The sequence below is a fragment of the Apus apus genome, chromosome 17 (genome assembly GCF_020740795.1).
Source record: "Apus apus isolate bApuApu2 chromosome 17, bApuApu2.pri.cur, whole genome shotgun sequence".
NCBI lineage: Eukaryota > Metazoa > Chordata > Aves > Apodiformes > Apodidae > Apus > Apus apus.
Genome location: NC_067298.1, coordinates 7,741,940 through 7,757,767, shown reverse-complemented (window position 1 = coordinate 7,757,767; position 15,828 = coordinate 7,741,940). Strand labels below are relative to the sequence as shown.

General features: G+C 35.8%; 1 protein-coding gene across 4 annotated transcripts in view; it reads right to left on the bottom strand.

Annotated features, from left to right (window-relative positions):
• STXBP4 (syntaxin binding protein 4) overlaps positions 1-15,828 on the bottom strand; it is a 64,362-nt gene that overhangs the window by 26,881 nt on the left and 21,653 nt on the right. For 2 of the 4 annotated variants that reach the window (XM_051635206.1, XM_051635208.1), the window contains 8 exons: positions 15,279-15,375; positions 13,792-13,904; positions 13,061-13,147; positions 12,405-12,470; positions 6,901-7,077; positions 4,760-4,876; positions 4,215-4,264; positions 2,901-3,034 (listed from right to left, as the gene is read on the bottom strand). In XM_051635206.1, coding sequence (XP_051491166.1) covers positions 2,901-3,034; positions 4,215-4,264; positions 4,760-4,876; positions 6,901-7,077; positions 12,405-12,470; positions 13,061-13,147; positions 13,792-13,904; positions 15,279-15,375 — 841 coding nt within the window. Of the gene's footprint in view, positions 1-2,900; positions 3,035-4,214; positions 4,265-4,759; positions 4,877-6,900; positions 7,078-12,404; positions 12,471-13,060; positions 13,148-13,791; positions 13,905-15,278; positions 15,376-15,828 lie in introns of those variants that run through there. The other 2 variants (XM_051635209.1, XM_051635210.1) reach the window with 2 other exon arrangements.

The following is a 15,828-nucleotide window of genomic DNA, read 5'->3' as shown; positions in this document are numbered from 1 at the left end:
ACCATGTGGACTCCTAAGTGCAGCCAGCAACTACTTTTAAATGTTACATTTCTTTCACAGAGGCATTATCCTTTGTATGATGAAAGTAATTTTCTTTATGTCTTCAGGAGATGCTTGTATTCTACAAAGCAGAAAGGCCTCTCAAGACTTGGCTTCTAAAAATAGCTTACAGTCTTCCCCGAAGATGAAGGATGAGTGTTTTCAAGGGATGAGCTTGATTATTCTGTTTATTACTTTCTTATTTGCATTTCTGGATTTTGTAGTTGTAAGCTCCAGAAAATGACCTGGTTTTTTGTTTTAAACAGAGATCTCACTTGAAGAATCCCCAAACTGACTCCACGCAGCTAACATTCAACCTACAAAGCTGAAAACTGATCTGCAGCATTATCACAGGGCTATATGTACTTGGAGATTTTCTGGAATACTCTGAACTTCTTTAAGCTTGTTTCCTGAGGCAAAATGTCATGCTATTACAGAGGAAGAAGACAGTTTGTGTGGCTAATTCATAAATAGGTCATTTTGACCTGGTTGTCAAGGATGATCTTTAACAAGAGAAGCAGCTCTCTTTTGGAAGAACACTCCTCAACCTTGCCTTTGCACCTAGGTTTGCTTCATGTGTATTGTAAGTGAACCAAAAAGGTATTTTGGGTAGGGCTTCTTTACTTCATATTGTACAAATGGAAGCAAATACTGAAAGATCTATTTATAAGGTAAAACATACCATGGTGGTTGCCCAGCTATATGTTTTTTATCCACTTAGCAACCTCCAAAATATGCTTTCCAATTCTCTAAGAAATAATTGACAAATTATTAGGTTGAGGACATCTTTCTGGAAAAAAGGTAATGTCTATTGCACTTTTTTCTTTGATGTCTGATATTTGAGATGCTATACACATGACACACATTTATGACAGCTCACCTGCAAGAAAACTGAAGACCACATGGGAAACATTCTGTGAGAATGTGGCATAAAGGACTGCAGCCAGAATGCTACTAAATAGTTACTCTGCCTTAACTACTATTTTTTTTTTTTTTAAAGAGTGAGCTTTAAAGCTTTAATCTCATACACAAGCTCATCAGAGCCCAAATCTATCTGTAATACTCTCCAAATCAGAATGAACTCAAGAAGGGTGATGTTCAATCTTTAAATCCTTCTCTGCAGAGCTATTTTTAACTCTTGGGTTCACAAAATGGATCCCTGCTACGGCTCCAGAGCTTTCTAACATCTATCCTACCCCTCATGTTTGACACAACTGCACGTTAAGACTCAGTTGCATTTAGAACTTAAAGTTTTCCTTGCACTGTTTCCTGTGTAGTGTGATAGAAACAACTCAATGTGACAACTCTACCATTGCCACTGGGGGAAAACCAATTATCTCCTCTCCTGGCCACTGCTATTCTTTTCACCTCCTCCAGTCACTCTAATTCTAATATTCTCAACACTTCTGAACAACTTTTTTATCTTCTTATTTCGCTTTCTTCTCTCCATAGAGTGATGTCATAAATATATTGCATAATAAATGTCAAATAAGACATTTTTCACATCTTGAAACTTTTCCTCAACAAATATATTTATTCAGCCCCTTTCTAAATTAATTCCTGAACATAATAAAAAGGATATTAAAATGTTTGATACAATTACTGTCAATCATAATTCATCAGCTTTCAAAAAACTCCTGTAATGTGTCAGGCCATTTGTTTTATTTTCACAAATCATTGGATTTGTGAAACTGGATTAGAACTGACATGTCTGCTCAACTATAGGCAAAAATGACCAAAATATACAATCATTTTTATGATCTATACTAGGAATTGTATAATAAACCACAGCTGCTTCTCAGATTTCCAACTGCATGTGGTTTATTACAGCAACTGGTCAGGAAGTGGGGTAATTGTAACTAATGGGAACACACTGCTGGCAAAGACCTGAGGACATACATGTATCTCCAAATGAAACTGCAGGCTACATTCCTTCCCTATAGCAGTAAAATCTTCATTAAGACACTACTTGACATATGTTCATGTAAATTCAGCAGAATAACATTTTGTAAATATTCCGGTACAAAAATAGAGCAGGAAAAAAGGCAGGAAATTCTGATAGTTTTACATGATTCTGGAAATCTTCAGATTCCTCATTTTGGCATTAATTTTCTGCTTTAAGTTTACTAGGAAAAAATGTATTCTGGAATAGCTTTATATTCTAATTATGGCTTGATGAAGCTGCATACTGAACTCCTCTGCTGCACTATTGAACCTGCACTGTCCTCCAGTGCTACCAACCATTGGTCTGGCAGTTCACATCCCATTTTAAATTAAAAATATCTACCTTCTTTGCTGATGAATTGATACCAGATTTAAAAGCTCTGGATTTGCTTCCTCAAGCAAAATCCTTAACAATAATGCTCTGATTTTTTAAAGATTTGTAGAAATCTTCTCATTGAATGAGTTTCAGATGATGTCTTTTGAGACAAGTAAACCCAAGTCTCTAGAATCCCATGTGATGGTTGCTTTTGACTTCTTCCTCCTAATGTTTAGATCAAGGTGATCTTGAACTACACAGTATATTGGTTTTGGAAGAGTGTTGAGTGCTGATAACAGAACCAAAATACCCTTATCAGCAAGAGCCCTTTTCCTGCGTTTGCAGGTTTTCCACCATCCTGAAAGACACTGGACTCTGGACCCCTTACCCATAGCACAGTCCTAGCCCTACCCAAACAGAACTCCTACTCAGGACCCTTCTTCCACATTTGGAAAAAAAACCCCAACAGGGTCACTAATGAAACATGCTACCCCTAATTGCAAGCAAGATGCTACAGCCATAACATCTGATGGAAGAATGGAAGTATCTCTAAGTGTGTTTATATGCAGACATGCACACAATGACACACAAACTCACTCACAATCTACTTCCAAAATGGCACGGACAGACTTGGCAAGGTCTCTGGCTTCTGCTGCAAGAGCTGTTGTGGCAGTTGGTCCAATCCTTCCCAACCGTGCAAGAAGTGCTTTAGTAGACAATGTTGTTCTTCTGTCACTGAGAACAAAATGTCATGCTTATTTGTAAGATTATAAATAAATGGTAATTTTAAATAAAGTAACTTGTGTTTCTAGATTGCTTTTGGTTTTGTGGTATGAACAAAAAGATGGAAACTACCAAATCGAGTCTGCTTCAGAAGCAGTTCTGACCGTACAATAAAGGCATTGGGACAGCTCAATTCAAATAACATTCATATCTCAAAATCTAGTGTCAAAAACTCAGTGGGTGTCAGGAAAGTCATCTACTTAAAAGTAATTTTCATATTAGCATTTAAGAAGGGACAGTGCTTTATGGGACCTAATTCTTACCTGCTACACTACTAGTGAGTCAGTTTGTCACTTTAGCTTTGTGTTTTATACTTCAATCCATATACAAAAATAACGCCTATGAATTTCATAAAACATGCATCATTCTTGTGCAGTGCCAATGGGAACTGCATTTAATTAACCAGAATTAGCACAAGAGAACACAGACATCAACAATACAATAGCTGGTTTGATCCTGCAGATTTTTTTGAAATAAAGTTCCAGCTAACTTCACTTAAATAGATTTTATTTCCTTGAGAGCTTTACTGAAAAATGGCAGGACAGAGACCAACCAACTTCACTATTACATAAACATGAACGAAACACTAGCTGGGACATTTAGGCAAAGTCATGCTGATGTTCTGAAGGATCAATGGCTGCTCTAAACCTTTTTGAATATTCCTAGGTATCTTTTTAAACAAGAAAAGCAATAAAACTTAAATGGATATACACATTATCGATTAATTTATATGCTCCTGGATTAATTATGATGGAAAATTGCTTGGGCAAATCTTACAAAAAAAATAATAATAATAATTAAAAAAAAATTATAGCCCACTGTTAAGGATCCTTGCAATTTTAAATAATCCTTAGCACATTGTAATTACTTTAAGAAAACATCCCAGACAACCATAGCTATTTAATTACTAACTGTTTTAATTTAATCTTGAAGTTTTCAATGAAGCTGTATCCTGAAAGCCTAATTTATAATTCATGCCATTCCACCTCCTCCAATAAAATGACACACAGAAACATAAAGCAAAAAATATAGGGGAAAAATAGCTGCAAGACAGTTTTTGAAGACTTTGAAACAAGAGTCAAGTGTTTCAATATGAATATTGCCATCTCAATATTACTAACTGTGCCATTACCTTAAAACTGTCGAGGAAGCAGAGTTATCTGAAAGTATTTCATGCACAACCTGTTGGCCATAGTCAAGAAGTTAACAGTTTATAAATCAAGACAGACAGAAAGTTAATACTTTATCATTCAGTGTTCTATTTGAGTGTGGGTGATTTGATTTGTAATTAAAGAGTCTCATCTCTCTCAACTAGAAGTGTAAATGTGAAAACCAAAATATTTAGGCCCTTTAAAAGAAATAAATATCATAACAACATTTTTGTAAAAAAATTTACATAATTTCAAAATATTATCAAGTACTACTTTTTATCCTTTTCTATGTGAGAAAAAATAGGTGAAAAAATTTGTCTGATCCTTTTCATTTTTTTAGTGTATGGCAAAACAAAAAAATGTAAATTCCTCCACAGATCTGTACAGTTCAACTCCATCTTCATTTCTAACAATGAAAGGATGTCTGCAAACCAGTTTATAGTCAGTTTATTATGTTTATTCCTCAGAAGCATCAACACAAAAGTTTTCCAACTACAATGTTGCTAGAAATGAAAGGCAAAGTTACCTCTACAAACTGTAGCAGTTTCTCAGTAGCAACCTCAAAGGTCTTCCGAGCTGATTCTGATTTCCTCAGCTGGCAGTCCAGCACTGTAACTCTTTTTCTCAAGTCCTGGATGTTATCCTAGGAAAGATATTTTAAGACTTTTACTTTAATACTTTCTTGCCATGGCCCACATAGATACAGGTTGTGAACTGAAAGGGATGTCTGATCTCCTGGGGCAGGTATGACTGGTCTGTTGTGAAACAGCTCCCAAACTGCAACAGATTTTGGCAAATGACATAAAAGTAGATCAAAATTGGCAGCTAACAACAGCTAACAGGGCTGATTCTTAAGACATTTTTAACACATTCATGAATGGATCAAAAATACCAATCTGACAGTATCTGTCAGCAGGGTGGCATAAATAGCCACTCTATGAAGAAACTCAGGCCACTAGTTTGCATCCGCACCCCCTTCCAACAACACGGTAATTATGGCATAATTACCCCCCAGGATTTCTCCACATGCACTTGTATAACCTATTGATCAGTGTTGCACATCCCCTCTGTACTTCAGCTACAGAGAATGTGAGCCCCATTAGATCAGGTTCTGGAGGCTCAAGGTTTCAGCTTGAGTCCCTGGCACTGTTGCTGTGAAAGGCCCTCAAAGGCCCATGGGCATGTTTGTTTAGCTAAGCTGTCTGCTTATGGGACACCCAGCCCAAAACACTCTCCAAAATTAAAGAAAATATCACTACCATTAAAAAGACACTTTTACACCACTGTAGGTGATCTTTTCTGAAATCCCACTACCTACTAGAAAACTCCTATAAAAGCCACCAACCCCCTCATATTATCTTTACTTGAAGCAAATGAGCACACACATTTGTTTCTATGCACTGCAGAAAGCAGAAGAATCATGATCACTCTGAATTGGAAAGAACCTGTTGATTAAAACACCTTTCTTTGGTAATCTCACTGTCCACTGCTGGAGCAGGAACTGGCAAGGTCTCAGAGGGACCTCATGCTTTTATACTAAAAAGAGTACATTATAGTGTTGGTATCTACTTGATGCTACTACTTTTGAGTAAGGACTGCAGAAAATCAAATCTCAAGTCAGATTTTCAAGTGCTCATTCTGAATTTCAGGAATTCGGGCTAGCATCTCAGAAAGCAAGAGTTAAGAAAGCAACCCACATGCTCTGAATTTCTTAAAACTTTGATAACAAACATTGTTTCAAAAAATACCAGAACTAAGAGATGGGGCATCTCACCCAGATGTTCAGAAAATATGTGTAGGGTGTGAGTTGTCTCATCACACACACTGACAGTTAGATGAGAGGAATTCCTCCCTGGGAGCTACATGCACTTGCTGTGTTGCTTCTTTGCAAGCTTGTGCACAACAGATTTTAACTTTTAATATCTTGTAATATTGAATTAATTCTCAAGATAAAATAAGGCAACATTTCAGTAGGTTTTCTTCAGCAATGCATATGCACATCCATTTTTCATGAGAAAAACAAGTTGAACACCCAAATGCCAGCCTGTTTGCACTTATTCAAACTGTGTAGAAATCAGACCCATAATTATGGGGAAAAATGTAAAAGTACCTCAAACATTTTATTCCTTAGCATGGTTTGAAATGCCTCACTGGAGATGAGGTGGTTTTAAAAATGAGGCTCAATTTAATAAAAGAATAAATTCTTTGGGCAGTATAATGTTAGCATGTAAATTACTATCTTGATTAAACCTAAATTTACTGAAGAACAGCACTGGACTTTATATTATTCTTATTTTCCTAACAGAAATATAAACATGAAGGCCATTTTTACATAAAAACAAACGCATATAAATATATTTATAGTCTTTAAATACAATATATCTGCAGTCCAGAAACTATTCCATGCTTCAATGCCTGAGATATGCCATTTGGACCTATGACCCACATATGCATCTAGCTCCTATTTTTCCAGCCCAAAGATATCTGGATAAAGGAAGTCTCATTCACTTCACATTATCCCCTTCACTATGCATCATTCCAGTTATTGAATAACACAAGACAAACAGTGACCTACTTTAGAAAAGCAGATGAAAAGAAAATGAAAACAAGATACATGACAACAGCAACGGAACCATGGTAACTACAACAGGCAGCTGCTTTGCTTACTTTATTTTGGCCAGAATGATCTGTGAGCTGAGCCTTCAGCTCCACAATTTCAGCTTCTAACAGACGAATTACTTCTTCATAGTCCATCTCCATTCCACGAGCCTGCCTTTGAGCAGCTTCTGCAAGATGAATCCTGCTTCGTAGGGCTCTTGTCTCTTCTACAGCTGCCTTGGCTTCCTGAAGGTGACAGAGTGTAATTGAAAAGTTACAAATCCAGCTAAGAAAGTAGCACAAATTGAACCCCAAAACACTGCAGTTGGCATTAGGGCTACGTTTTAGTATTCATGGCTAGATGGTTCCATTGCTAATTTTTAAGTGTATGGTGTTCAAAGAACAGGTATTTATGGAGAGAGATAATCTACCTAATAAACTAAACAATGAATTCTATGAATACTGTAAATCTAATAAAATAAAAAGGTTTTATAAAAATCCATCTGATGCTGTGAATCTGCCCCATCACTTCCACACAAAAAAGTACATTACTGAGAAGTTATTTCATTTTGCTATAATTGCCTGAATTCACACTCAATTCAGGGTTGGCCCGTCCTGTAGATGGATTCTAATCCAAGTATCCAGTTCATGTTCCCAAAGTAAGTGCTCATTTTTATTTTTCTGCCTAGTTTGTTATCCTTTATTACTACTGAAGAGTATTTTATATAATTTATACATAAATAATATATGGAAAACAGGAAATTAGAAACTGTTAGCTTTTTATTCAGTTAAGGTAATCCCTAAATGTTGTAAAATCTGATTTAGAGAAGGATGTTGCTCAGTTCATTTTGCTCCTGAATATTAATTCAAGTTACCTTTGATTTATGAATTTAAAAAGTCAAACTAAAGGTCTGGACAACAGATGAGTTTACACTAGGAAAAAAACCAACAAACTGCTCATCCAAAAATGCAGACAAACAGGCTCTCTGGCACCAAAAGCCACAAATAGACTTTACTTTTAGCTTTTTATTAATCTGTGTAAAAATTAAATTTATACAAATATTCGGAATCCTTACAATTATAAGCTTTATATATATAAAATCACAGAGACAGAAATTCTTCGTACAACTTCCTCAGCTGAGGATACTTAAGCAAATATCTTATTCCTAATGTACCTATTATATCTTATTGTAACTATTTCCTGGTTGGGAATGGGACTAGAGGAGAAATAGGCAGGGGTAGACAATAAACAAGAATCTATAATAATTAAGAAATAACATTCTGGAAACTCTACTTGAAATCACTCTTTCTGAAAAACCTAAATGACCAAATCTTCCTCTTTTTTTGGAGCAAGAATAGTCATATAATATCTAACAGGTGTCATTATATAAATGTCTGGAGAGGTCAGCTAAGGCTACAAAGGCACATTTAATTCTATTATTTCCTAACTTAGGGCTATTTTTCTGTACAATTAATATTCTTCAAGTCAGGTTTTCCTATACTTTGTCGTAATGTTTTTTCTGTGAAATGATCTACCCATCTCAGTTTCATATGGCTTTTAACCTGTACAAAGACCTTTAGTCTTTACAAACAGTTTGTATTTATTTCAGGCCACAAGTAAACGAATCTCAGTGACATATTTAGGACATCATCTTCCTCATATTTATAATGGTTTTGCAATACAATACCAATTTGGATGATTGCCAGGGACATTCTGGTCTTTTAGAAAATAAAGCATTAGAAGAAGCAATCACACATGTAGCAAATGGCAACAGCATTAGTGAATACAAATGACACTGGTGTTCTATATTTTAGAGGTTTCTGTTATAGGAAGGTAAGATAAGAGATACATTTAAATAATCTTTAACTTGACATCAAGTGTAATGATTATTTTTTTTTTTCTCTTGGAAGCACAAAACATTAGCTGAGGCTATTCTACATGATGATCACCTCCACCTGGAAACACAGGCTGTTTAAAAGCCTACTTGGCTCATTCCTTTTACAGCTGTGTGTCTGCACGGCACTAAAAGCAGCACAAGGGGCCATTACTGCAAGCAATGAAAGACCACCAGAGCAATCTACCCCTCCTGCAAACTGCTCAGAGCAGCTCTTTTTCCTAGAAACGATTCTGAGAACACAGAGACAGGCTTCTAAGAAGTTACAGATCTACAGAAGTAGAGGTCAAACTCACTGCCTCTGTAGAGGACATTTTCTTGTCACTGTAAGAAGCAGCATGTCTCGCTGGCAAGAAAAGCTGGCCCTGCTGCTACACAGGATGATTGGTTTTCAGAATCAAAGGTATCCCTCAGTAACAGGCTGGAGGTGGAAAAAGAGTCTTGGAGACAGAAGGGAAGTGATGCTCTGGTATTAAGTTTTACTAATATAAAGGGTGGCATCTTAAAAATGCACACATAGGAATTACTGAAATAAACTGACACAAGAAAAGTCATGGGAAAATTGCTGTAATGAAAAGGGAGGTTTTAATTTTGAAATAACACCTCCTTGAGATAGAGGATTAATCTTTTATAATCCAGAATTGCCTTTACTCCTCTGTTGTTTTTTCAGAAACCTAATTGTTGAATATTAATTTCCCTGTAATAGCAGACTAAGTATGACCAGATTTCAATAGTGAAAGACCTAAAGGAATAATTAGTGAACAATGGATTCTTACATTACAATGAAACAATTATCCACACTACACATGAATTAGCAAAATTTTCTGACAAACCAGAGCTGTTTGCAAGAGCAGAGAGGCACAAAGGGAAACGATACCATCAGGTTTCCCAGTTCTACAGTTACTGAAGCTGGCACCACTCTGACTTGGTGGGTTCTCTTATTTATGCAGTAAGGGGCCCTGACCAAGCAAGAAGAGATGGATGCTTCATTTTCTCTTGTCCCATTCAACTGCTTGTATGAAGGAAGACACAACAGAAATGGAACCTGCAGCTGTTAATATTTCATCTATATTTATGCCTGATGAGACCATTTGTCCTAATCTAGTATGAAGCCACTGCAACAAATTATAGAAACGTAGAACCACTTAGGTTGGGAAGGACCATCGAGTCCAGCCATGAACCCTTCTCTGACAAGCCCAGCACTAAGCCATATCCCCAAGCACCACATCTAGATGGCTTTTAAGCACATTCACAGGTCATGACTCAACCACCTCCCTGGGGAGCATGTTCCAAAGTCTGACAAGCCTTTCAGTGAAAAAGTGCTTCCTAATGTCTAGTCTAAACCTCCCCTGGTGCAGCTTGAGGCCACTTCCTCTTGCTCTATCACCAGTTAGTTGTGAGAAGACACCAGTGCCCACCTCTTCACAACGTCCTCTCAGGCAGTTGGAGAGGACTGCAGGCTAAGAAACTGCAGGCTGGAGGCAAACAGAACCCTTACAGAATCAATTTCAAGGTACAAGTTTCTTTCAAAGCCAGATTCTATTTCTTCCTTGGACAAGTTCAGTAAGAGGAGGAGGTCTTATCCAGGTAATACGCCAGCCACCACAAACACTGGAGCAGAGGTGTTCTTTTAAACTACATGAATATTGCAGTTACAAACCAATTACATTTATTCATTAATTTTACAACATTTGTGTGTTGGAAACATCCTTTAAAAGAACTTTGAGTATCTTTACTATATATTATTAAAATAAAAAGCCAATGAAATAAAAAATAAACCAAATACTTCTTTCAGGCAGGATGACAAATCAGATGCTGCTTCTTCCAAAGTAGCAGCCATTCAAGCCTTAGTCTTCAGAGCAGCTCTTTTCCCCTTAGACAACATAAGCATAGAATAGGAAATCTTAGCCCTTATGAAATACAGGTCCAGCAGCAAGGAATACCATAAATATTGACCTATCTTTACAGCCTTTCACATGCACTATGTTTAGCTCAGGTGCATAAAAAAGCTTTAGCAAAGAAGAGATCACTAAGGTGATATGACCCAGGGCTTTCAGGCAGCACAGAATACAGGTAGATTTATTCAGGAAGATAAAAGACACTATCACACATTTCCCATTCATGGTGTTGACAAAACTACAGGTACACAAAAGTGCCTTTCTGTGTTTTATGCCAATTTCAGCTTCTTTAAGATTTCAAGGAAGACCTAAAGATAGTGCTATAATCAAAGTAAAAATGTATCAATTAATATAACTTAATTGCCATAGACCAATATTAGAAAATAATTACTACCTCATTTAAAATTTACCACTATTTCTAATCTCCAGAGTCTGTTTTTCCTGTTAGCTATCAAGTCAAGTACCACTTAATGAACGGGTACTAACAAAGCATGTCCATTAACCAGAATATTTATACTCCTGTCCTAATGAAGCTATAATCTCTGCAATTCACAATTAGTAGATAGTGGAAATACCACAAAACATACTCTTATAAATGACTATTAGCCAGTATCTTAATTTAAAAACTTTTTTTTTTTTTTTTTAAATAGTGATTTATTTATTTTTAAAAGATTTAAGTTGTACTCAATTCAGTAGAAATTAAGCATATACTTAGGTTGGTTTGTTTACTTTTAATCAGGCCATTAGGGCTCCATAATGTACTCATTAAATCATTTCATTAACTCCAGTTCAAGCAAGAATGCCTCATCCTAAGTTAAATGGCAACTTTACTGTAATTAGCCTATTATTTTTAAACTTCATATCATGTATCTCAGCATCAACACTGGTTCTGAACTACAGATATAAAACACGTGACAATGCACCAAGTATAAAGAGAACTAAAATTTCCATTAAAAGACTGATTGTATCTCCTAAAATAGGTCACACAGTGCTGTAATTGCATAAAATGTATCATTTCGCTTTCATCTCACTATATGGAACCTTTTCAATAGCAGTTACTTTGAATGTTTACTATAAAAATCAGAGTATTTATCCCCCGGTTGGCTGCACTGCAAAGTTGACCTTCACCGTCCTATAACCATCCTGGACCAAAAATAACGGTACGAGGGCCCCACGTGGCAGAAAATGGGCATTGCTGCCACTTAAAACACCTTTGTCCAAGCCTAACTTCCTTAGATACAATAGGAAATTTCCTTTAAGAGACACGAGAAGGCTAAAGGTCACAGAAATCGTGATTTCTCCTTTCCTAGTTATAGATATGGAGACAGAAACAGGGCTTTCCTCACCAAGCACTTCAGGCAGGTCTTTTTCTGGTAAATACCAGGTAGGAGTACATATATTTTTTCATGCTTAAGACTCTGGTTGACATATCAAATGGCTCAAGCTAGGACTGTGGATTTGGCACACTGCTGCACAGCAACAGCAAAATCACTGCAAAAACACTTAAGGCCAGAGAGGTACCACATTACTATCCAACTTACCTGGTTCAGCTTGTCTTACGGTTGCTACTCAACTGAACAGCAGAGAAGTAGCATTGCTCTAAAAACTTCAGGATCAGTATTGTCCAATTCTAATCAGCTTTATAGTAACAAAAGAAGCACTTTGTGCTGAAATCAGTGTGAAAGTATAGCCTGTAGAAGCATCAAGAGAGACAGAAGTGCTTCGATCCACAAAAAAGTTTTAAAAAGTGTAATTATACTTTGAAGAAACATCAACATACTTGCTTGACTATTTGTAGCTCCTCTGTTAGCTGTTTCTGTAAATTCACAGATTCAGACAATTTTTCCTGTTAAAAAAAAAAAAACGGGAAAAATAATCAATAATTAGAGTTTTTATTCCTAAAACCCAATTAGCTCTTTCCAAACTACAGGTAGCAATCCTTAACTCCTGCCAATGTACCTACTGCCTTCTGTGCAGCTACTGTGTTTCTAGGTCACAACATATGGCTGTTAGTAACATTGTATAATTAGGAATGTACAAATTTTAGAAGTTCTGATGGAAATCATAAGTAATAAACAGCTTTTATAAAGGCTAAGACAAAACCCAATTTTAATCTCTAAATGTGAGTTTTTCAGAGAGTTCATTAATGGTGTTTAAGATCCTTGAGCATCTGAGGTTTATTTACTGGATGTTTCTGTGATATAATTAAATTGCAAGTTTTGAGTCTCTTGGTACCTCACCACCCAGCAAATGAGTACAAGAAAGACATTTTTGTGTCTTTAACAGATCACTGTACAACTCAACATTCACATTCTTTATAATTTATTCACCAAAAATGGCACATAAAATTCAAAAGAAAACCAGTAAATTACTAAACACACTAAAAAATAAGTTAGTCTCTTAAATAATTTAAAGCAAAGAAAAATTAAGTATTACCTTTAATTTACTCATTTCTTTTAAAGCTTCATTTCTTTCTTTCTCAAGTCTTTCCATGTCATTCTCCGAAGAATCACAGGTTACAAACTGTGTATTTAGATAAATGAGATTACAAAGTATTGCTAACTGCATCTTCCATTACCTCTAACATCTTATCTTATTAATAAAATGAGAGGAGAATCTATATTTTAAAATAATTTAAAGCTTCAAAAATACTAAAAACATTTAAGAAAATTCTCACCATCTTATCTTACAAAGGAACATTTATTTTTCTTGCTAAAAATTATTAATAAAAATATTTTTTAAATTACCAAAATACAACACTAATAGCTCCCATTTTATTCATTATTTTAAGTATTTTTATGTTAGTATTCCTATGCTGCAAATGCTTTCTTCAAGTCACCCCTAGAATAAAGATATTTTCAGTGTAGCAGTAATTCAAATCACTGGGCCAAATAAATTGTTTCTCACTCACACAAGTAGCAGCAACACTTATTCCATTGAGAAACCTCAGAAAATCACTGTTGTTCGCCCTTGAAACAAATCACAAGTTAATTACAAGGACTGTGCTCTGCAGAGCAGGTTGCTTTAAAAAGCTTCACAGAAAAGAGGTTATCTTAAAGAACACCATCATATTGAGCTGTTCTAAACATCTGCCCAAGATGTGGAGCAACCATACATATAATAAGACTGCCAATAATCTCCTCCCACTGTACAGGCACATATTTTACCTGTGAATCCAGGAAACTGGCAATTTCCTTGATCCCAAACCTTGCAGATTTTTGGTCACCATCTGTTGAATTCAATTGCATAGAGAACAGATGCCTTGAAACTTCAACAAAATCTAAAAACCAGTTTATATTTTGTTGCTGTAGTTCACATGTTCAGTTTTGTAGCAGTATCACTAGATGCAACACAACTATCAGTATCACAATGCATGGCTACCTTTTGTAACTGCAGCATCTGCCCTCCATAAGCTTTCTAAAGGAAAATATCAAAATCAGACACATCTCTCTGAACAGAAACATCTGGTAAAGCTGGTGAGAGTAAGAGCAAAGATGTTCAGAAGAGGCTTTGAGATGAAATATCCCTGAATCAAGTAAGGAAGGAGAAAAGAAAACAAAAGGTGGTGTGAAGTTCACCTTCAAAGTACCTGGTTAGAGATGCCCTACATTTGGCAGATCCCTGTGAAAAATGTAAGGAAATCTGCAAACCTTTTATCCACCTGCCCTTCCCAATGAATTGACCTTACCAAAGGAGAGACAGTGTCTCTGCAGGGAAAAGGAAAACTTCTGTGCTAGGTCACAGCTCAGTTTCCTTTGCTGGTCCTTTCCACCCTGACAAACACCTGGTAACATTGATGTTGACCAAGTTGGAAGTTTTAAATACAGACACTACAGCACCCTCAGTCAACAGGCCTTGGACCACCATTTATTTTGAATGTCTAAAAAAAAAAATCTGCTACAATGACAGAAAAGTAGAAATATAAAGGTCAATTTCTTTAAACCACAGAAAACCTGATGAAAGATCCAGTATCTTTCTTGATAATGTATTTGAAAATCTAGTGTCTTTTTGGATGTTTAAGTAGAAGGAATTATTTCTCATACAGTGGTGTCTGATGCTGTTTTTCATAAATGTCAGAAGTGAAATTTCCGTCAGTTTCAGCATTAGAACTATCATGTGTCTCACAGTTTACAATAAATATGCTTAAATTGTTAGTGTCACCTACCCAAATTGCCATAACCAACTCATTCTCATCCAAATGAGGATTAGCTAGACGAAGAATCATGATGGTCTCCATGCAAAACTCTTCTATATGCAATAATTGAAAAGTTCTTGCTTTTCACAAACTAAACAAGTTAAATTATGTCTGTTGAGTTGCTTCAAGAAGTCTATTTAACTATCAGTACTGTCCCAAGTAAGTTTTGAACAGCTACAATACCCAAGCACTAAGGCAAAAATGTAGGAATTTGTGAGCATAAAATTAAAACTTTCTCAAGGCTGCTCTTAATTAGATAAATTTGTGATTTGCTTTCCAATTACTTTGTTTCAGAACTCTAAGCTTATTATTATACAGTAGCATAAGGTTCTTGCCTCAAAGTATCATTTTATTTGCAGTAACAACACAATACATACAGAAAATATATTAATGGTTATTATCTATTATTTCTATATTCGTACATTTCATTATTTTCCATGGTAATTAACAAATTATTACCTTCAAAAGACACTGTTCCTTTAGAATCTTTCTGAAGTTGTTGCCTTAGGGCTTGCTGCTGTTCATCTGTGGGCTGAATCCCAAGATAATTCAATGCCTGGAAGGAGAAAACTTATTTTGGAGGAGAAGAAAAAAAAAAAAATAAAGAAAAGAAAATAAAAGAAAGGACTAGAGATAATGACTGTAGGGACATGGGGGAGTAATTAAAGAGGTTTGCTTCAAAGAGCCTTTGTATGACTGTACACTCTCACTGACAACACTTTTATTCCAGAGACACTCTATGACTTTTCCTTCTAATTGAGAAATGTTCAGATATTATTTAACCTTGAATACAGATGAGTGTAATAAGCAAAACCCTTTGTCCTCAATAACTGCCTTAAAATCCTGAGGGATGTCTAGATTCCCAGAAGAGTTAATCAGTAATTAGATTAACAAAACCAGTAATTTGCCCAATACATAAAATGAGATGTTGGCCTGCAACCTGAAAGAGCTACCCAAATCAAAAATCTGGAGTCTAATTTATACCTTAAAGTTTGTCAACCTAGAAATA